This window comes from Camelus ferus, chromosome 1 (assembly GCF_009834535.1).
Source record: "Camelus ferus isolate YT-003-E chromosome 1, BCGSAC_Cfer_1.0, whole genome shotgun sequence".
NCBI classification, from domain to species: Eukaryota; Metazoa; Chordata; class Mammalia; order Artiodactyla; family Camelidae; genus Camelus; species Camelus ferus.
Window position 1 is genome coordinate 51,051,624 of NC_045696.1, and position 24,603 is coordinate 51,076,226.

General features: G+C 36.2%; 1 protein-coding gene and 1 non-coding gene across 2 annotated transcripts in view; one reads left to right on the forward strand and one right to left on the reverse strand.

Annotated features, from left to right (window-relative positions):
- USF3 (upstream transcription factor family member 3) overlaps positions 1 to 24,603 on the reverse strand; it is a 48,608-nt gene that overhangs the window by 21,832 nt on the left and 2,173 nt on the right. Inside the window, 4 exon segments of the mRNA XM_032479323.1 lie at positions 710 to 792; positions 2,706 to 2,734; positions 4,087 to 4,151; positions 5,552 to 5,667. Coding sequence (XP_032335214.1) covers positions 710 to 792; positions 2,706 to 2,734; positions 4,087 to 4,133 — 159 coding nt within the window. The 5' untranslated portion in view covers positions 4,134 to 4,151; positions 5,552 to 5,667.
- On the forward strand, positions 10,409 to 10,480 carry TRNAG-ACC. Its single transcript has one exon. It is a non-coding gene; the product is annotated as a tRNA-Gly (tRNA).

A 24,603-nucleotide genomic window follows, 5' to 3' on the forward strand; every position in this document is an offset into this window, starting at 1 on the left:
TCATATCTACAAGCAAAATGTGTCCCACTGAGTGAAAATGAAAAGCAGGTTATAAAACAGCACTGGGTGTGTATGAAGATATATTTATAAAGCAACGTCTGGGGAGATGTGTAACAAGATTTTAATAGTGGTTATAACTTGGGAGTAGGATGTCTACTTTTTAAACTTTTTTATGCTTTCCATATTGTTTTATTCTGTTTTCAGTGAGCATGCTTTATCATCATTATCAGAAGAACCAAAGAGTTATTTCATTAGGGAGAACTGTTAGCCTTAATAAACTGAGATATAAGTACCAGTGAAGGTTGACAGGGCGTGGGGAATAAAATAGGAGGAGATCCTTAAAAGAGTCTAGGTAAGAACTTAAGGAGAGTAAAGAACATGACTGGCAGAAAATAAATTAAATCCCTGGTACATACAGTGGCAAATACATAAATATAATCACAGGACTGATTAATTCAAGACCTTAATGATCTAGAAATTATATGGTCCATTTGATCGTGTAGAAGACTGTACCAGAAGACTGTTGGAGGTGTGGGAAGAATTAAAGACAGGTATACGGAAAATTAAGCAAAAGAAAACCAATGAGGTAATTATTAACTCCAAAAAACCATTAGTGGCATGGAACAAAAATAATCACTCCGAGCATAGAAACAACTTAGGAAATTATCTGTTCACAAGTAATGAATGAAAGTAAGAGTGGATCTCTTACCTGTTTCAGGGCAGGGGAACATGGGATCAGCTCTCCAATTCTGTTTATCCCAGCATTGATTTTCTTCTTTCTATGCCTCTCCACTAGACAAAAGAGAAAAACCATTTATCAAACCTTACAGTACTACTGCCAACGTGCCTCATTCTTCCTGGGTAAAGAAATTTTAGGTAAAAAAATCCCTAAGAAAGTCTTATCAAGCAGTATCTACTGAATACAAACAGCTACAATAAGATCTCTAAGAATGTCATACTCAAAGTCTAGTGTTATGGAAATGGATTTAAGCCATACTTTTATTAGGATTTTTTAAATGGGACCTATAATAATTAAATTCAAATTATAAACAAAAATTTCTAATATTATATTGTTAGGCCATTATTATATTTAAAGTAATTATTAGAGACTTGAATAATAACTAAATTTCAAGAACTCACTAACAAGTTATGTTACTAGAAAGCTGCTTCTTTATATACCTTTCTAGACAGATTAAAAAACCTTAAAACACCTTCTAGGCTATGACCAGAAGGCATTTTTGGAATAGTAACAGCTATTAGTTGTGACTTAAATAGGGGGTCTGGGCTATTCATTTTGGCCATGTCTGATTTTCCCATCTAAGAAACTGGGACAACTGACAACTTCTCAATTAAATGAGAAATGTTCCAAGCTTGTGTGTGACAATTTAAAAGGTTGTGTGAAAGGGGCAAAAAGATACAATAAATGATCTAAATAGTTTCTATAATACACTGTAAACAGAAAAATTAGTCTTGGCTATTTTCTGTTAGTTTTCTAAAATCTTCTTTTTTAACAAAGGATTTTAGTGCTTCTAAGAGGATGAGTTTTCAGACTGTAGCATAAGTAGGTTTTGTTTTGTAAAATATATACTTTTTACTTCATAATCTAGCAGTAAGGACATCCTTTTTGATGACATTGATTTACTCCCTCTTAATAAATTACTATCAGGTCATATTTATGGCCCCCTGTGACATTCGATTCCAATCATAAAATTTAGTTCACATGGCCAAAAAATTAGAGTTATTTATATGGCCAAAAAAACAAAAAACAAAAGAACCCCAAAGCAATAAAGTATAGCTCACTTTTCTTCTCAATTCTCTAACAATAGTATTTGTTGTTATCTAAGAGCCGATTTTTTAGTGCATGTAGGTTAAAAAACAGTAACAACATTAATACTCTATCCACAGTGATGAAGGGGAATTCAAAGGCAGAAACTCTCTGGAAAATAGCAATATCCCACCAGTATTCAACATATCTTTCCACAGATTTAAAAAAAAAATCCAAAGGGTCCTTCCCTTAGTGAAGGGAAGATATTATTTACAGAGTAATAGAAATAAACTCTAAAATTTAACTGAGGACTCCACAGCTTAATTTAAGACTATTCACATTTCAGGTATCTTTAAGATCTACAGCTTGCTGCTCATTTCCTTCCTACTCCTGTAGGTAACCAGTCCCTCTATAATTTCCTCAGAGACATGTACTCTTCATTCTATTCAGGAGAAGTACATCTGGAATTCCTAAGAGGGTGAAATCACTTAAAACACTAGCTCCAGGGTTATATCAATCCTTAAATTATCTGAATAGACAATGAATCAGAAGATGATAAGGAATCTATCCTCATGAGATTTAGGGAGCATTTTGTCAATTAAAAACAATAAAGTACAAACAATTATATATGAAATAAATAAGCTAAAAGGATACGTTGTACCACACAGGGACTACAGCCAATATTTTATAATATCTATAAATGGAATACAACCTTTAAAAATTGTTAATCACTATGTCGTACAGCTGTAACTTACATAATATTATATATCAAGTATACTTCAATTTTTAAAAATGCAAAAAGAAACAATAAGGAACACTTTCTTAAAACATAATGAATAATGGTTCTGTGCTTATAACATAAGAACATAATCAACTGAAGCATAATTTCATTTTGAACGCAACAAATGGAAATAAATAAAATTTAAATTGTTGTTTCTACCTGCATTGTGTGTCTCCCGGTTTTTCTTTCTGAAACAAAAAGTATAGATAAAAGAAACATGAAAATTACAGGAAAAGATTTTACCACTTTATATTTTGAGAACCATTAAAATTAATTTTATGAATTTGTATTTGTTGCATCAATAAGAAGCCATTTGAAGAAAAATTTTCTTAATACATATTATGGTATAAAAATCTAACTGCAGATACAGCAATATAAATTTTGAATCCACAATTTCTAAAAATAACTACAATTCTCTATTTTTCCATACCCATCAGCTGGGAAGTAAGTCAATCATTAAAAACCTTACCTATGTGGAAAATGTAATTAAGGAGCTAGTCAGCTCTCAAAGTGATGTGGCAAGTACTGCTGACTTGAACAACATGGGTTTGAACTACATGAGTCTACTTACGGAGTTTTTTCAATAGTAAACACTACAGTATTACAGGATCCACAGTTGGTGGATATGGAGGAACCATGGGTAGGAGGGTCGACTACAAATTACACATGATATTCCACTGTTTGGAGGTAGGTGCCCCTAACTACAGTGTTGTTCAAGGGTCAACTGCAGATGATTTCTGATGTTTGCTCTGGCATCTGGCCAGGGGTAGGGATGAGTGTGTATAGGAACCTCATAATCCCCAGGGAGGGAGGCGTGGCAGCCACCAGCACCTATGCACTAACAATTGGCATCTGAGCCATCCTTTGCATTCTTGTACCTGAGATTTTCCAAACACTTACATTTTCTTAAAAGCTAATCTACTAAAAATACCGATTTTCCCATTTATGTACAATAACTCAATACATTAGCATTCTCTAATAGCTATTTGATAAGGAAAGAGAATAGTGATTTTAATATTTTAAAATGGAGGCATTGGCCATGCAATTCTAAGCAGAAACACTGCCCAAAATGCGAGAAATTCTCAAGGATATATTATATAAAGAACCAGAATTAACATTGTAATGTGCATACTGTGATGTGCACATTGGCATTAATGGTTTGTAATGTCACAAAAATGTCTATTCAGACTGGCTTCAGCCTAAATGAACTTAGCATCTACCACAAAGACTAATATTGAATGCAAGTGAAAACTTCAGGAGAAACAAAACATTTAGTGTGCATTAGGTATCATATTATTTTAACTACTGATAGTCATATGACTTGCTATACTGCTAGTAGAATTAAAAGGACAGGTAAATTTTAATTACATACTCCCTTTCAGTAAATCTATTTATATTTATCCACATCTGTTTTTGAAGAGTAATGGTTTTCTAGGCATCTCAGTGAAAGTTCCCTAAGAACTACCTGTTTAGTGAAATGGGGACTCACTCAGTTTCTTATCTGCCAAAACAACATTGTTTTTGGACTGTGTCTTCATACCTGTGCTGCTTTTTTGTAGGAGTCTCATTTTCTGTCATTTCTGGCATGGTTACAGTGATAGGAACCTGCAAGGTAGGGAAAGACATATCAGAAAGTTTAAAGTCATTCTAGTATCTTAAAGAAATGGATTAATAGCAACTTGAGTATCAAGATGCTAGAAAAATAAAAGTGATACTGTGAAAAAGCACTATACTACGTGGTATGGATAGAAGAAAGTATAAGAAAACAGGACAAGAAATATAACTAGCAGATGGAGAACATGATGAATGTCAAATGTGACGTATAGCCAGAAAGTGCTTGAGAAGATTGGAGGAGAGAAAGATCATTATAGGCTTGGAAATCAAGAAAAGCCTAAAGAGGGTGTAGGTTTGAGCAAGACCTGGAAAGACAGGTAAAACATACTTGAGCTGGGAGAGTATATTCTTTAATCATGATACTGTTTGTTCGTGACACAAAATTTAAAACAATGATCCTCCTCTCTGTACACAGAAAAAATAAAAGTGACACGTGCACAAACATGTCATATTCCATACATGGAGGCATTCATTCATTCACTCATTCATTCCCTCATTCGCTAGGCTTCCTTTAAACTGTTAGAAGTCTTAAACATTATCTTTGGAGAATCATTAGAATCTGAGTTTGAGAATGAAAATTCTATTTCTATTTAAAATATCATGATAGTAAAGCATGTATGCACTACAGGGAAATATACACTGATGCCAGAAAAGCCTGAAAGCAAATACATTAAAATAGTAATCATATTTAAATAAGGTCAGGAATATTATAAGTGACCTCTTTTCCTTTTCTGCTTTGCAAAAATTTTGTAATGACAATTTTAATGCTTGGGATTAAATCCCAGGGCTTGACAGCCTTTCAAAAGAGGTCTGTCCAGGTGGGATGCCTGCTCTGATACACCCAAGGAGGTGCAGGTGTATGTTCCCATTTTCTCTCTAAGAGAAAAAGAAGGCAACAAGTATGGAAGTGAAGTCAGCGTGAGTTCAAAATCCAGTTCTGCCTTTTCCTAGCTGTGAGGTCCTGGGCAAGCCTTGTAACCTCTTGGAATCTCGGCTGTGTCATCTATAAAACGGATCATAATCCCAGGATCTAGATCATAGGGTTGTTTTGAGAAAGGAATGAAATAATGCAGGGAGAGCACAGCAGCCTGGCGCCTCGCAGGGGTAAGAATTCAGTCAACATCAGCCATGAATAGTGAGGAGGTATTTCAGGTATGGCTTTAGCTCTAGAAAGGAGGGGAAGGGTCCTGGGAAAGAAGCAGAAGTAGATGCAGATAAGGTCCCGACTGGAGCAGACTGAGGAGAAATGAGTGCTCTTAATCCACTTCCAGCAGCTAATTCCACCTTCTCCGTAACGTTTATGAAGTCCCATAGGAGTTCACATTAGCTAACCATATACTGATAATGTGGGACACGTGAGTAAATAAATCAATCCCTGTCCTCTTTCTCACCCACAGGCTTGCAGAATTTCTTCACTTTTGACTCCTGGTTTCCAACGCCTCCCGTTTCTGATCCAAATCTATCATCTTCTGCCAGAAGATGGTCTATAAGTTATGTCTTCTTCTTACTACACAAGAGAAAAATCAGTAAATGTTTATAGGTTTCCATTAGCAGCATGTGAAACAAGGACTGGCAACCTTGGCAGGCAAATTTTCCATGGTATGAAGGATGATCCTGAATTCTCCCCACCACCTGAAGGCTGATGAACCTTAGTTGCTTTCAAGTCACTTCCCAGTGGGTAAATGCATGCTCCACCCCCACAAAGAGGTAGTACTGCAGCCATTGGACAGTCTCCAGGGGGCGAGTCTCTCCTTTCTTATGCATGCTCCCTGTCCTTAGGTTTTCCTTGCCCTCTACCTAGCTCTTACTCTAATTGTCCTCAATTCTAAAATTATCTTTCCTTCAATCTCCTACTTCCCCATTCTCTCTTGTGAGAGTGACTGAAAACTTACTCATGGACCTTCCTCTAAGGCACTAGGAAGACAGCTCTCAGATCTGTACACTGTATGTACTCCAAAAAAAAAAAAAAAATGCAGATTTGCAGGCTTCATCTCAGACAAATGACAAGTGCTAGGTAATGCCTAGGAATCTGTATTTTCGACAAGACATCTGGGTGATTTTCTTTTTTCTTCCTTTTTTTTTTTTTCAATACAAAAAAAAAGTTTGAGAAACTTAGTTCTACTTTAGGGCAATGTTTCCTAAACATTCTGGATGATAAGAATTACCTGAAGGTACTAGTTAAAAAATACAAATTCTCAGCCCATCCCAGACCCGTTGAGTCAGTCTCTAAGGAAGGAATTCCAGCCTCTAAGGGAGGGGTCTGAAATTCAGTAAGTGCCCCCAGGTGGTTCTCATCAGGTTAATTAGGAAGCACAAGCAGGTATCTTTGGTGAAATTTCAGGCACCTGACTAATAGTCTAATGTAGGAGAGATTGTTTGGGACATGGAAGACAGTTGACCAGATGATTTTACCTACAAACCAGTAACGTCAGATGTGCCTTGTACCCATCTGAGTCAGCATTTGGTCATTAGTAGCACAGTTCCAGTTGTTCCGCTGCAGCACTTTTGAAGGTTTGTGGATTCACGTTACAATTAAGACGCAGTTAAGTAAAAGTTTTAATTTTTTAAACATCTAGAATCTTAAAGTAAATGACACCAGAGGCCTATCACATAAGTGAACACATTTAATAAACTGCACTGGGCTGAAAACCAGTAGTTTACTGAAAGAGGAATGCAAGTGCAAATCAAAATCATCCAGTTTACCAAATGTCCTCCTAAATACCCATCTCAAAAACATTTTTACCAATTCAATTAATCTAATTCAATGCAAAATTATTTCCATGTCCAACTTCTCCAGATAGTAAAATTGCATTCCTAACACTGAAAAAGAACATTTATTGGAATAAAGAACTATGTAATACTGTCATAAATCCTTGTCCAGTTATTAATTAACCTACTAATAATAAAATGGCACTTTTAATACAATATTTATATAACTAAATATGAAAATACCTTTTAAGGTGTCATGAATTTTTAAAGAAAATTGTCAAAATATTATATTAGTAATCTATAAATTACTTTTCATGGTAAGAAAGAATTATTTCTGAAATAAGTCAAACTCAGTGGTTCTCAAAGTGTGATCTTCAGATCACTTGCATCAAAATCACATCTTTTAAAATGTTTTTTCTCCTTGAGGTAAAGCTTCCATGTAAGTAAAATGCACAAATTTTAGTGTAACATTCAATGGGTTTTGACAAATGCATACACCTGTGTGACCTAACCCCTATCAAGGTACAGGATGCTATTATCATCAGAGAAGTTCTTTGACAACCCTTTCCAACCAATCCCTTCCCCTGTTCTCACAGAGGCAGCCAGTATTCTCTCCACCAGAGAACTTTATAATGTACTAATTGAGAATTCTACTGCGTCGAGCTTTTTATTCAGCATGTTTTTGAAATTCATGTTGTAGTTGGTTCTTTTTTTACTTCTGAGTATGAATAACTGTGTGTGAGTTTAAAACACAGTTTATTTATTTTTCTGTTGATGGATACCTGGACTGTTTCCATGTTTTGGTTACTATGAGTAAAGCTGCTACCGAAGAACTTTGTTGTATACAAACAATAAATGCTGGAAAGGGTGTGGAGAAAAGGGAACCCTCCTACACTGTTGGAGGGAATGTAGTTTGGTGCAGCCACTATGGAGGACAGTATGGAGGTTCCTTAAAAAACTAAAAATAGAGTTCCCGTATGTTCCAGCAATCCCTTTCCTGGGCATATATCTGGAGAAAACTCCAAATCGAAAAGACACACATACCCCAATGTTTATAGCAGCACAATTTACAGTAGGCAAGACAAGGAAGCAACCCAAATGTCTATGGACAGATGATTGGATAAAGAAGTTGTGGTGTACAGATACAATGGAATACTACTCAGCCATAAAAAGGAGTGAAATAATGTCATTGGCAGCAACATGGATGGACATAGAGATGATCGTATTAAGTGAAGTAAGTCAGACAGAGAAAGACAAATATCATGTGATTTCACTTATATGTGGAATCTAAAAAAATGAGACAAATGAACTTATTTATAATACAGAAACAGACTCACAGACACAGAAAATGAACTTAGTAACCAAAGGGGAAGGGGGGGGAAGGGATAAATTAGGAATTTGGGATTATCAGATACAAACTACTATATATAAAATAGATAAACAACAAAGTCTAATGATATAGCACAGGGAACTATATATTCAAAGGCTTGTAGTAACCTGTAATAAAAGAGTGTGTGAAAAAGAATACATATATATGTATGATTGAATCACTATGCTGTACAACAGAAACTAACACAACATTGTAAATCAACTAGACTTCAATTAAAAAAAAAAAGAACGTTGTTGTTTAAGTCTTTTTTGTGGATATAGTCTTTCATTTCTCTCAGGTAAATACCTAGGAGTGGAACTGCTTATCAACTGCAGTTTCACTGCAAGGTATTGATCCAAGAGAAATGAAAAACTGTATCTACAAAAAGACTTATGTAAAGAACATTTATCACACTTTCCTGAGAGTGATAGTGCCATTTTGCACTTCCATCCACAATGGTGGAAGAGTTCTGGTTGCTGCACAGCCTCACCAACACTGGGCTTTTCCTGTCTATTAATTTTAGCCATGCTGGTCGGTATATAGTGGTATTCCATTATAGTTTAATTTGCACTTCCTGGATGACTGATAATACTGAATGCTTTTTTACGTGCATAATAAACCATTTGTAGAACTTCTTTTATCTACTCATTTCTTTTACCAGCTTTTTAATTGGCTTGTATACCTTTTTATTATTAATTTATAGGAAGTCTTTATATATTCTGAGTTATTTATATCTTCTGGATACTTGTCCTTTGAAATATATTTTAAAATACTCTGTCCCATTATGTAGCTTGTCTATGCATTCTCTCAATTGTGTCTTTTGGTGAACAAAATTTCTTGATGAAGTATAACATCAATTTTTCTTATCAAATTTTTCTTCTATGATCATTTCTTTTTGTATCTCGTCCAAAATACCCTTACCAATCCTCAAGATATTCTCCCATCATTGCTTCTAGAAGATTTATAATTATAAATTAATTAATCATTATATTTAGGTCAATGATCCATATTATTTATGGCATGAGGAAGGGGTCAAAGTTCTTTTTTTCACCCATATGGACATTTAGTTGTTTCAACACCATTTGTTGAAAAGATGTCCTTTCTTCAGTGATATTTTTGTTAAAAATCAAATATCCATATAAGTGCAATTCCATTTCTAGGCTCTCTATTCTATTGCTCTCTATTCCAATCTGTCCTTACAGTATTGCCACACAGTCTTGATTAAGCATGTGTTTATTTATTTTATTTTTTATTTTTCCCTTAATGGAGGCACGGAGGATTGAACCCAGGACCTTGTGCATGCCAAGTAAGCACTCTACCACTAAGCTATACTTCCACCCCCACAATATGTTTAAAATACAGATTCCTATACTCCACCCCAGACCTACTGAATCAAAAACATGAGAGGGAGTGTGCCAGGAATATGCAGTTCTAACAAGCTGCCTAGTTAATTCTCATATACCCCGAAGTCTGAGAAATATTACATCACTTTAACACTCCTTCTTCTAAAACTGATATAAATTGATGAGCTCACAAAGTAGGGTTCACATGGAAAGACCAGTGAACTTGGAAATAGGAAACCCGAACTCTACCTCTAAACTTGCTACTCAATACCTAGATTTCATTTTATTTACCATAACCTAGGGCCTAAGTTTCTTCATATGTAAAGCAAGAGGGTAGGTCTAGACTCAACCATTCAAGTATGGATTGAGTACTTACACTGCCTAGGAATTGCAGAAATAAGGATGAATACAGTCTAGAACAGGGCTGTCCAAAAAGACTCTGTTCAATGGAAACGACACTGTCCATGAAGTCACCATTAGTCACAGGCAGCTCTTAAGCATTTGAAACATGGCTAGTGAGATCATGGAATTAGTTTTTTAATTTTATATATTTTAAGTAATTTAAATGGCCACTTTTGCCTAGAGGCTACTGTATTGGACAGCACAGAGAATGGAAAAAATTAGTAAAAAGATGAATTAAAAGACTGGTTAATGCATGTCAACTTCCTGGTTTTGGTACTGTCCTACAGTTATAAAAGATGCCACCTTTGGGGGAAGCTGGGTGAAGAACTCATGGACTCTATACTGTGTATCTCCTTTTGAGTCTGTAATTATTTTAAAATAAAAAGGTTTTAAAAGTGAATTTAAAAATTGGTAACTGCTGGGGAGAGGGTATAGCCCAGTGGTAGAGTGCATGCCTACCATGCATGAGGTCCTGGGTTCAATCTCCAGTATCTCCACCAAAAATATAAATAAATAAACCTAATTACCTCCCCCTTAAAAAAAAAAAAGAAGAACTTCATTCCTTTTTATTAAAAAAAAATTGATAAGTGCTACCTTAGAGATTTATTAATAAATAAACAGGTAAGAACAGAGCATCAAGCATGTTTCTTGTGGGACCCAAAGAAAACTAGGTCTTGGAGACTGTATACAGGATTTTGCCAGGTGGAGACGGACAGGGAAAATGATAGGAAGTAGAAGGAACAGCAGTTGCAAGAGCAGTGAAGTAAGAGCAGTCTGAGGACTGCACCAGGACTACACAAAACACGGGAGGGAGGGAAAGAGACAGGAGGGGAGGGCAGGAAAGGAACTTGGCCCAGACTACAAAGGAATTTTCTGTGCCTAACACATTCATTGTATTCAGATTTTATCTTAAGATCAGTGGGTCTCAAATAGCAATCCACAGAAACTAGCATTGGTCTGAAGTAAAATGAAGCCCGCTGGTCCACAGTAAAATGAAAAAAAGGACAATGCCAGATAGGATACTTACTTTTTTATTGACATACAACTTACATACAATAAGTCACTAACTTAAGTTCATTGCTCCATGCATTTTTATATATGAATACTCCCATGCAACCGCCACTCAGATCAAGATACAGAATATTACCAGCATCTGAAAAGGCTCTTTCGAGGTCCCTGCCACTGAATCCCTTGAAGTTTCTTTTAAAAATATATATTCAAAGAAGAATATATATTTCCAAAGAAGACATACAAATGACAAACAGGTATCTGAAAAGATGCTCAACATCATTAAAACCACAACAAGATCTCACTTCACACCTGTTAGAATGGCCACTATCAAAAAGTCGAAAGATAAGTGTTGGCAAGGATGCGAAGAAAAGGGAATCCTTGTACACTGTTGGTGGAAACATAAATTGGTTACAGTCATTATGGAAAACAGTATGGAGGTTCCTCAAAAAATTAAAAATAGAACTACCATATGTTCCAGCAACCACACTTCTGGGTATATATCCAAAGGAAATAAAATCACAATCTTGAAAAAATATCTGTACTCTCATTTATTGCAGCATCATTCCCAGTAGCCAAGATATGGAAACAACCTAAGTGTCCATTTACATGAATGTTTGTAGCAGCAATGTCCATAATAGCTAAAGAGTTGGAACAAGCTAAATGTCCATCAAATGATGAATAAATAAAATGGAATAGCCACACAATGGAATATCACTCAGCAATAAAGAGATATAGTACTGATACATGCCACAGCATGGGTGATCCTTGAAAATATTACAGTAAGTGCAATAAGTCTGATCCAGAAGGTCACATACTGTGACCTTTACATATTCCATTTATATGAAATGTCCGTAACAGGCAAATCCATAGAGAAAGAAAGTAGATTGGTGGTTGCCAGGGGCTGAAGAGGATGGGGAATGACTGCCAATGAGGAAGAGGGGCATCTTTTGGGAATGATGAAATGTTCTAAGATGAGATTATGGTGATGGTTGCACAACTCTACAAATATACTAAAAACCACTGAATTACACTTTAACTGGTAAACTTCATGGTATATGAATTATATCTCAATCAAGATCTTCAGGAAAAAAAGAAACTATTTGATAGAAGTTTCTTTGGACAATTTGAAATTCTCTACCCATTCATCTTTTTCATCAGTTGATGAATCAGCTTTCTTTCAGCATACAATTTCAAAATTCTACTTTGCTGCCAATCATTGCCAGTTTCCCTAATATGGGGAAAATGTGAAGCCACCAGAAATAAATACTGGCATTTACTTAAGATTAAACTCAGTCTAACTGTTCAGTGGCAAGTTGTGTTTTCTTCCCACCAGGAGCAAATTAGTGGTAAAGGTTAATTTAATTTGTGTCTTTAGATACAATGAAGAGAAAAACCTAATTTCTTATCATAAAATTTTTAAGTTGGAGTTCAAGTATCCTAAGTGAAAATATTTTATGGCACATTACTGTAACATTGTCCATGGGTTGAGGACAAATCTCTGTATTTAATTGTTTTGCTGCTGTTTAATGCATTCCTAAGTATTTTGCAATTATTTTATATGTTTAAAAAAATGGCTACATAGATATGCAATTTTAAAATGTGTTTTATTTCTTCATATGAGATCTCTACTAAATCCTTAGTCCTCTCCAATCAAAATGACTTAGCCTCCTGAACTAGAACATGATCCATGGAAATTATAACACAACTAAGTTTAAATTCCTGGTCTGGGTCACAGCCATTAAACCACTAGCCCATTTTATATTCTAACAAAAATGATCTCTATTTATTTTAACTGCCTTGCTTTAACAGTTTTTCCTTGTAATAAAAGTAATATATACCTAGAAAACAAAACAAGGCATAAAGAAAAAAATTTAAACTATTTTCAATCACATCACTCAATAAGAACTCACAAGAATCCCTGCTAACATTTTTATGAGTTTCCTTATGGATATTTTTCTATACATATCCAATTTTTTACAAATATTAGGCCATAAGCAATGTTCTGCTTTTTATGTAAGGTGGGCATTTCTCCATGTCATTAGATATTGAAAACTGTGATTACAGAATTTATGTTTAATATCTTAAATACAGTACTGTATCATCTTATTAGTGCTTTGAGGCATCTTTGCTCTCTGAATTTTGCTAGATGAGCTACTATTTGCATTTATCTTCTCCAGCATTTTAGGTTAATAACTCTCTACTGGGATGTTCTGTCACCTGGTCTACCTGGTTTAACTCATTAAATATTGAAATCTGGCATACTTGTATCATAGTGAAGAATAGCACAGGGGTGCTTTCCACACACAAAAGAATCCCTCCTCTATCTGTGTGGTTTCCGCAGCTGCTCTCCATCTCTGTGGGACATTGAGGAGCTGTCTGAGTATGCTGTGTTGTCTTCTGTGTTGTGTAACTGCTCTCAGAGGTTCTAATTTCCCTTGCCATTAAGGAAATATGACATCCTTTAACAGTGTCCTTTGGCTCCTTCCGGTCAATCACAGCACCATCATGCTTGGTGCAGTCAGTCATGGAGGTTTCATATATGCCAACCTTGAGACACCATGACATATAAAAGAACATGAAATAACAAAGACCTGCTTCCATTGTGAAGTTGAGTCAAACTACATCTCGAGAAAAAGAAATCAGCCAAAGGCATAGTAATTTGCTGAACACAGTTTACATTTTTTATTTTTAAGCTACACAAATGAACTGTTTGTAAAAAATAATTATTTTATTGAGATATAATTGGCATATAACAGTTTCAGGTGTACAACATAATGATTTGCTATTTGTATATACAGCAAAATGTTTACCACAATAAGTCTAGTTAACATCCATCATGACACATAGTTACAATCTTTTTCTTGTGACAAGAACTTTTGATATCTGCTGTCTAAGCAACTTTCAAATATTCAATACAGTATTATTTCAGAACTCATTTCTGAAGAGTATAGAAATGCGTAAGTTAAATGGAAAAGTTACTGAGCTCTATAATCACACTCTTCAAGAATAACCACTGTAAACAGTTGGCATTTTTTAGACCTTTTCCTTGCTCTTGGCCATACAAACTACAAATTCTTCTGGCTCAGAAACTATATCATAATTTAAGTCAAAGAGAACTCCATGCTTTAAAGCTTTTTCATAAAAACTCAGTTGTAAAAACAATCCCTGCTCTTTGTAAAAATTTGAAACAATATAGATGTACATGAAGTACTAATGCCCCTCTGCTTTTAACAGTCTGGTGGTATCAACTGTAGATATTTTTCCTATGTATGTCCAAGCAATTACTTATGTACATACTAGTAACTGTTATACTGAAAGAGCAGGACACATAAAATGCAAATAGTATAAAACACCTTCCAGTCCCAGTTCAAATCTCCCCTGTGGGGTGATCTTGCTCCTTGGATAAAGTTTAAGGCATATCCCATGACTTTACTGATCACAATTACATATTAAAAATCCTCTAGTCATTTCTTGTCACAAAACAAACCATTGGGAATACATCAATACAGTTCCTTTAATGTGGGTAATGCCTCCCACCACCCAATCTCTTGCACTCTCTCCCCACCCTCCAACTTCTGCCTCTGTTCTTACAGCTCCAAGTTCTTTCTGCTGAGGAGCCCTTGCCCCTGTCAGAAAGTGCCCAGACCAGCCCCCTCCTGAAGGAATGTGGAGTCACATCTGGTCCACAGAAACACATACCTCTCCAATGCAACAACTCCTAGAAATTTACCAAAGTATATCCATGCATGTGCCAAAAGACATTTATTCAGGGATACACAAGCAGCAAAAGACAAGGAAAGGCTCATCAAAAGGAGACTGATTAAATATGTCATAGTATTATGTTGAACCACCTGAAATTGCTCAAATTTGTTATTTTCTGCCTCTAGAAACTGTAATTTCACATGGTTCAATCTAATAGCTTTATCCATACAAAGCAGTTATATGCACTGATAGTCAAATATATAAATTTATTTATTTATTAATTCATTCATTTGTTATAGGCCGTTTTGTGCCTTCCCCAAATACACATGTTGAAGTCCTAACCCCCAATACTTCAGAATGTGACTGTATTTGAGAATGGGATCTTTAAAGATGTAATTAAGTTAACATGGGGTCATTAGGGTAGGCTCAAATCCAATATGACTGGTGCTCTTATAAGAAAAGGAGATTAGAACATAGACCAAACAGACATAGAGACAACCACATGAAGACACAGCGGGAAAGCAACCATCTAAAAGCCAAGAAGCAGCTTCAGAAGAAACTAAACCTGCTGACACCTTGATCTTAGACTGAGCCTCCAGAACTGTAAGAAAATTAATTTTTCTGTTTAAGCCATCCAGTCTGTGTATTTTGTTACAGCAGCCCTAGTAAACACATATAAACATATATATATATATATTTACACACACACACACACACATATGTACAGTACTATGTAGGCAATATATTACAAGTTTACTTATAACATACATACATACACACACATGAATATATGTAATATATACCTGTAACATATATATACACATACACACATATATATATTCATATACACATACATATTCATATACATATGTGTGTATGTGTATATATGTTACAAGTAAACTTGTAATATAATACTTATCCTTTGGGATGGGGAGAACATGTTAATAAATGCACAGAATTTCTCTGGAAGGATTGCCCTTCAGGAGGGGAACTGGGGAATAGGGTACAAGGGAGACCTACTGTATATCCTCATATGCAATTTTAATTTTGCCACATGTACACATTATGAATTAATCTTTGTCTTTCTAATAAATGCATTTAAGACTGTATTTCCTCAAGGTACAAGTTGGTCCACAGCCCATAGATTTTGATATGTAATATTTTCAATAGTTATTAATTTCTAAATAGTATACAGTTTTAGTTACATTTTACAATCATTTTTATATTTTTCAATTTTTTTAAACTTTATTATAATTGGGGGGTAATTAGGTTTATTTATTTATTTAACTTTTAACAGAGGTACTGGGAATTGAACCTAGAACCTCATGCATGCTAAGTAAATCATTTTTAAATGCTATACTGAAAAACAAATAGTAAACATTACTCCTAACCCTGTCCTTTTTTTGGAGGAGGAAAATTAAAGTCTCCATTACCACCTATTCAGTTCCACCCTTTCCAGTTGCTAGTCAATTTGACACCAAATTTCTTTCTTTCTACAAAGTTATTTACATGTACATATAATTACTTGCACATAAATTTATAAAAATGGAGCCATGCTCTATGTCACTCTGAAATATGCTTAGTTTTTACTTAGAAATACATTATGGACATCTTTTCAGGTAAGTACATATCAATTTAACTTATTCTTTTTAATACCTGCATAGCATTATGCAGCATGGATGAGCCATAATTTATTTGTTTCCCATTGATGAATACCCCTTTTACCCCTCTTCCTTTTTTTATTTCTGAGACTTTTTGCTTGTTTTGCTATTAAAAACAATGCTGACAAAAAAGGGCTGCAATCAACATCTCTCTTTTTTTTTCCAGTTGAAAGCAACAAAAAATATCTTATTGCTTAACTTTCACCTCCATGATGACTGGTGAGGCTGAATACCCTTTCACATGTTATGAATCATTTATATTTCTTTTTCTGTTGTCTTTATTATCTTGACTTTTTCTTTCTTATAATTTCAACTTTTATATCCTCTTCAAACTGAGTTAAAGTAAAAAGTTTTCCTAGTATCATAGCAGTTTTATTTCTTCTTTTTTGGTTCCCTTTTTTTGTTAATTGTGTGCATGTGTGTGTGTGAACTGTTTCCTTGCAACATGACTGGCAATAAATAATTTTCAATTTTCAGAATTTGAGATTTTCTTTGTAGCCCTCTTACATGATATATTTTTGTTAAGTGTTATATGAGTATTTAAGAAGAGTGTATTTTTAGCTCCTTAGGTATAAAGTTTTATCAACTATTTTTAAAAGTTTGTTGTCTGGAATTAAACTTTGAAAACAAATTACTATGCATTTTCTTCCATTCAACATTTGCCTGGAGTGTGTATGTGTGTATTTTATTTTTAACCTTTCTGCATTATTTTGTTTATATTTGTCAAAAATAACACATATCTGGAGATTTGTTTTTACACAATTTAAAAGCTTTGTTTTTAAAAATGAGAATGTATTACAGTCACATTTATTTTAACTATTGCTATATTTGGTCATACTTTGCTCTTTCTCTCTTCCCTCCTCCACTGTTTTTACTTTTCCTTGGCTGATTTTTTGTTTCTCTCTATTTTCCTCAGAGTCTTTTTCCTCTTATATCTACTCTATTCATAAATAACCTTAACAATTTTAAGAAACACAGTGAAGTGGACATTTGTTCGATATCTTCTCCTGTCCACCTCATGAAGTTCCCCTCCCCAGCACAGCCCCTGTGCTTCAGTAAATGGGCCCTAGTAGGTCTTGGCAAATGATTTTTTTCTGACCACAGTGATTGGTCTCAGACTGGTCCAGTTAAAGCAAAGCTCAGGACTTTTCTTTGACAATGTGGGTTCCCAATTTAAAGAGAGAGCATGTAACTCCAAATACTTAACTTGCAGGCATCTTGCAAAAGAGGGAAGTCAGTCTGAGGATAAAACTGACACATAAAGAAAAGCAAAGCTGACAGGACAATGCTAAGAGAATAGGAATCACATTCCAGTAACTTAAAATATAGTAATATTAAATTTAAATATATTTTTTTCAATTAAAAACAGTATCTATGGTCTCCTCCTCTACAACTACAGAAGCTGAACATACTCTAATTCTTACCACCAACTGTCCACCATCCCCCTCTGCCTGGGATTCACTGAAATTGTGCAGAATTTTAGCTCTGGGGTGTTAGTTCTCCTCCTAGATACATATTTCATGTCCAACAGCTCATAATTTTCTTCTTTGTTCTTTTGTACCACATTTTGGAAGAACTCCTTGGCCTGATCTTCTAGCTCATAATTAGTCATCTATGACAACCATGCTGCCTGCTATTGAAGTTTTCATTTCAGAAAATATGTTTTCAATTTCTAAAAACCTTCTTATTCTTGTTTCTTTTTAATAGCACTCCATTGCTATTTTATGGAAATTATATTCTCTAAAATCTTTGAGGATATTTTTGAAGATCAAATATTATCTTTTATGTATTACATTGAATTTGTTTCCTCAAAGATCAATTTCTCTATGTGTTCAGCTTGGTGTCCCTCTTTCATCCTGCTGATTTTCCTGAAATATTTAGCAGGTCTCGGTTAGCCAAACTGGTAGCGAAAGTTGGTTTTCCCAGCACAGTGATTCTCAAGTCTGGATATGCTGTAGAAGTCACCTTTCTAAAAAAAGCTCCGTGATTTTAATGTGCATCCACCACTAAGAACCACTGCTTTAACATATGTGAATATCACTCTTATCTAGTAGCTTAGCCCGTTAAGAAAACATTGCAATTAGCTGTTTTAATTAGTCCTAGTACAGCTGTTCTGAAGTCCAGCTGTTTCGATCACTGTTACCATCTGAATGCATCCCCTTCAAAATTCATATGTTGAAATCCTAATCCCTAAGGTGATGGTCTAAGGAAGTGGGACCTTTGGGAGATGATTAAGTCATGAGGGCAGAACTCGCATGAATGGGATTGGTGCCCTTATAAAAGAAGGCCCGGAGCGCTTGCTTGCCCCTTGCACCACATGAGGATGCAGCAAGAAAACAGGCAGTCTGCCACTCGGAAGAAGCCTTCACCAGAACCCAGCAGTGCTGGCACCCTGATCGGGACTTCTGGCCTCCAGAACTGTGAGAAATAAGTTTCCGCTGTGCCACCCAGTCTATGGTACTTTGTTATAGCAACCAAAATGGATAGCTGAGATAACCAACTCAACTTTCAGTCTCTGAGCTTTAGGGTCTTCTGGAATTGTGTTGAGAAAACTCACCTTTTTAGTGTTTCCCCTGTACTGGGTTGCAGATTTCTCCATATTGTAAGGTTTTCCATCAACCTGATCCTTAATGCTTTTCATTTTTCATAAAGCCCTCAATGTTTCAGATCTTTAGATGATATCTTTCCCAGCTTTTCAAACTAACAAGGATGTGTCCTTACTCTCCCATTTTTAAATTCTTTTTGTTACTGAACTAGATTTTTTTCATTATACAAATTAAACATCCTTATATTACTTACATTATTCTGAAGGATTTAAGTTGTAAAAGAAGTAGTCTTCCCCTATCAACTGTCCTCCTCAAACTTCCTAACACTACTCAAGTGGTCACAGCTATGTTCCTGTTCTTCCCTTTCCACACTCTAGTCCTTGGAAGCGAGTATTAAGTCTAGCCCACGCTCAAGGAGAGGGGCATTAATCTCCAACTCTTGGAGAAAGGAATATCTAAATACACATTTTCTAGAATTCTTCTGCAAAGAAGATTTGTCTCCTCTCCTCCATTTATTTATTTAGTCACTTATATCATTATGGACTCACAATATTTATTTTATTCTTTTTAATGCTGTATTTATTATTCAAATTATTCAAGCTTTGGCCATTGGGTACTCTGGTGTCCTTTTCACATGCCCCTCACCTTCCCCCACCCCTGCTTTTTAGTACTTCCTTACTTTTTGGCACTGCAAGATGCTCCAGACTCGTCTTGTGATATATATATATTCTATTGGTTCTGTTTCTCTGGAAAACCATGACTAATATCATGAGTAATCAATGAGTATGTTGATGAAGGAATGAGTCTAACAGGGGCAAAGTAAAGAAATTTTACTGTTATCAGTAATACAGACCCTCTCAAGGCCCCCCATATTCTTTACTTCACATGAATGAATGAATGGTAGAGTGGTATGGGACTAGCCTTAGATATCAGACCAAGGATCAAATCTCAAAGTTGACATTTACTAGCTATTTGGTTTTAAAATAAGTATTCCTTGAAGTCTTAGCATCCTCACATTTAAAATTGGGAGATGATCACGAACCCCTCAAAGAACTGTTACGAGTTTACATGATAATACATTTAATGGGTCAAAGTTTCTGGTACATAGCAAGAGCTCAATACATGCTTGCTGCCTTTCTTCCATTTCACCCCTCCTCCTCCCCCAATTCACTGGGAAGATGAAGGTCATCTGGTTCGAGTTCCTTAACTGGATCCTACATGTACCATAACAGACCTCTGTCTATACATCTATCCTTTCAGCTTAGCAGAACATCCTAAAGCTAACTCCATCATCTGTAGACAGGGATTCTATTCTTGATCTTTTCCTCTTTAGCACTTTATTTCCTCCTTAACTATTCCTCTCTTGCTTCCAAAACACAAAGAGTTTCCTCATATTGAACAAGAATTTACTGCCTTTTCTGTCAATCATTCTGTTTCTCTCCTCCTGTTCCTGTGAAACTTCTCACCTTTCCTTCACTGGCCAATCCCTCCTAAACCCATGGCAGTATGCCTTTCGATCGCTCCTGTCAGCTGAAAATGCTTTCTTAGAGATTGGGGACTAGTTTTCACCAGACCAGAGGTCTTTTCTCTGTCTTCCTTCTCCTCTCTGCAGGATGTGAGGCTGCTAATCTCTCCCTTTTCTTGAAATTCTCTCTCCCAGGCTGTCTTCCTCTCCTCCAATTGTGCATCATCTTTCTCTAACAGGAATCCTTGTCTTTCTCTCACTTTGACTTCCAAGGCTGAATGCTTTTTTTCTATTTGCTTTCTCCTTACAAAGTTTCAAGTTGTTTCTGTGTAAGGGCTGTTTATGTTTTTACAATAAAGCTATCTTTCAACACTGCTCTTGTTCCAAATCCCTGGTTAGGCAAAGCTCTTTTCAGAATCATTCATTTCCAAACCAATGAACAAGTCTGTCTGCAACATGTTAAATGGCCTTGAGTCTTAAGAGACCTGCTTCCAATTTCTCCAATTTATCATTGACACCAAAACTTTAATCTGGCTCTAAACCCCAAAATAATCTTCAGCTCTTCTCACCGAATCCTATCAATTTTTTTCCCCACAATGTTCATCTCCTCATGTTTGTTACTACCCCCTTAGATGAGTCCCCATTTTACACAAGTCTGGCTCTTAACAGTCTTTTGCTCCAGTCTTTTCCCTATCCTTCAATGGTTCTGCACTCCAGTATCTCAGTAACCCTTCTGTTGCACGGTATCCCATCAAGTGCTTCTCCTGCTCCAGAATCGACAGTACCATTTCCCAAGATCTACTGTATCAAATCCAGACTCCTGGATCCTAGCTCTCATGACTCTGCCTGACTCTACCTTTGTCACTGACCGGCCTCACTCATCCACTTCCCCCTAGGACAGCACGCATAGGAGCAGGGCTAAATAGCAAATCATGTCATCTACTCTTCCTTCCTCTCTCTCTGATTCAGAAAGACTCTTCCCTGTGCTTCTTATCAGCTAGTGTATTTCTTGCTAAGTCTGTGTATTTTCCCCCTGAAATAATCTTTCCACTTTGCTCTGCTTATCTAAATCCTATTAAACTCTTCAAAGCCAAGTGCAAGTCTGTCCTCCTCTAGGAAACCTTCCCTAATATTTCCAGCTAACACCTTCTACCTTCGTTCTGGAATCTATCACTCCAACTTCTTAGCCATCTTGTTACAAAAAACATATTGTTTCTCTCACATATTATTAACCTCTCCTTCCCTATTAGTGCTTTTACATTAAAATATATTATTCCTTTTTTCCATTTAAAAGACCCAGAATTTTTTTCTTTCTTTTTCTGACCTTGCCACAGCTCCTTAGGTGTTCCCATTCTTTTCTCCCTCCCTACCGTCAGGCTCCTTGAACAGGTAATTTATACCCACTGCCCTTTCTTTCTCACTTCCATTCACTCTTGCACATGCTCTACCACTGAGCTATACCCTCCCCCACCCCTTCACTCTTCAACTCCCTGTTACCTGGTTTTTATTCCTAAAACTGCTTACATCAAGCTCACCAAAAGATCTCCACCCTGCCAGATCCCATGAACTCTGTAGGAAATACCTTATTTGGGGGCTTCTGGCAGCAATACCTCGCTTTTCCTTTGGTGAGCTTCTCTGCCTCACTCCTGGGGTCTGACAGGACCATCAAACATGGGCTCACCTCTGAGGTGGGCACAGGGCTGACCCTAAGACCGTGCACAAGGAGGAAAACTGTCTGAGGCCAAGTTAGCCCCACAGATCATGTGACCCTAGAAGCTGCTTTCTGTGGTCTTCCCAAGGCTTTATCATTCATTCTACGTTTCTTCACTTCTGTGAGTTTACCCAGGACCTACCCATCAACTGCCATCTGCTTACATTAGTCAAAGGCAATTTCTGTTGCTCATAACCAAAGCAAAATGGGTCCTGCAAGTGGAGTAGAGGTAGAAGTGGTACCTCTCATGGTTACATTACAAATTTCTTCTCCCTGTCCCCTTCACTATGGCTTCTGCTGCTTAAGAAACTACATTAGCTAAGGGGAGAATGCTTTTGCCAAGGGATCCTACAATGACTTCATTAATTTGGAGGGAACAATGTCTGGGGCTCTTCGTGCAGCCAGGCAACAGATAAAAGGGAAGTTACAAGGACCAGAGATGGGAGTTGGGAGAACCCTGGGGCACCTCTTTTTCCTAAATAGCACTACAGTTATTTACTACTGCTACACTACATAGACAAGACCTGCAAGGGCTCAGACCTCTCAGGAATAAAAGTTTGCAAACCACATGTGTCTGACTCTAAAGTCTACGCATACCACTCTCTACTGATGTCAATCCACCTGCAGCTCCTTAATCAAGACATGCCATCTCTCATGGCCATACCTTTGTACCTGTTACTCCATTTGGAATGCTCATATCAACCTTCTTACTGGGAACTTCTACTTATCCTCTTTGAAACCTTCTCTGATCCTTGGAAGTTAGTCCCAAACATCCTGACATAATACATACTCCACCGTGTCTTAACATGAAATACACTCTATATGCTTATTAGCTTCTCCCACTAGCCTGTAAGGTTCTAAATGGTAGAAGCTACATCTTCCAAATTTCTATCCTCAACAATTAGTACTGAGTATGGGGGTAATAAATGTCTATTGAAAGAATATCTGATCTACCTTAATTTCCAATGTTATTAATCATTGCATCATCAATTTTGAGTACTTATGTTTAAATTAGTTAATGAATAATGTATTTAATCCTTTAATTGTTTGATATGATGTTCTCCAATTCTCCTAATAAGTCTAAAAACTTTTAAGACCTTAGTTCACACCATTTACTACTTTCATATTCTCTTTAGCACCTAAGAGTAATGGGCACATGGTAAATATTCAATAAATTCTTGATGAACTGAATTAAAAACACAGTATTAGCACATTAATGGGAGCAACTTATCATGCCCTACTGATCTAAGTAAAAGATCTGGCCTTCTGAAGTAGTGCAATTGTACCAATACGGAAAATTTAATGAGAAAAAGAAAAATTATCCAATTGGACAGTTAACAGCTTTTCTCTTAGAGTTCCACAAATATTTTATGGATAACTAGAGTCAACTTCTAGAGCTCAGAGTAAAAGACTCAAGGTATATATCTCCATGCATACTGGCAGGAAGATTACATGTTTAAGGGGTCTATCACAATCATAATTACTTAAATTCCACTAATCCTTAACAAGTCCATAATAGGGGTATAGGACAAAGAATTTAATAGCAAAAGCAATTAATGCCAAATCAACCTATGCTAAAGATGTATATGGCCATTCTTGCATAATTTATAACAAAACAGACATTTACCCATTCAACATTTTTGCAGTGACTACTAATGACAACTGCTATATTAGGTCCCAGAAATACAAAGATGAAGAAAACACAGTTCCTATGTTGGTGGGGTTCTAGCTCCACCATGTTGCAATGGTGTTTAAGAGTACAATTAAATGGTACCTCCTGGAGTTGCTCAAACATGGATGATCTGGGTAGCAGCCTGGTGGAGAAGGTGGATAAACACATACTTAAAGGCAATGTGTGTTAACAGAGAAATAAGTACAAGCTGTTATGGGCCACTGAAGAGAAAACAATTAACCTACTGGAGAAATCAGGAAAAGATATGGAAGAAACTGACATCCATACAAGAATTCAATGTGAATTAAGGTATGAGGAAGCTACCCAGACAGAAACATCTGGGATGGACTCTAACCTGAAACTACAGTTGCAGGCAGAATTGGAGGGTTTCAAAGCAAACCAATCCAATTGAAAGCAAATTGCTGCAGAAGAGCAAAAAATAAAATACTCTTGGCCATTAAGTTTGAGAATGAAACACATATCCAAAAGAAGTTAAACTACCACATGTTGTAAGCATAAAGGGAGTCTGTTAAACAGTATATAGAATGAAAGTTCAAAGGAAGCCAATCACTAAGAGAGAGAGCTGTCCAGGAAAACCTTAATTAGAGCAGAATTGGAAATACTACTGATGGGGAGAGGAAGTACAGGGAGGGGCATCCACATGCCTAGGAAGACAAATGTCATTAGCAAAAGCAGGAACCTGAACTGCCTATGTGTGGGACCACAGGGAGGTTCATGTTGGGAAGCAGGTGGGGGGTAAGTTGGACACGTGAGTGAAGGCCTAATTTAGAAGAGCCTGGAACACAAGCGTGGTAGATTGGACATTATTCTAGACACACAGCAAGTAGTTCT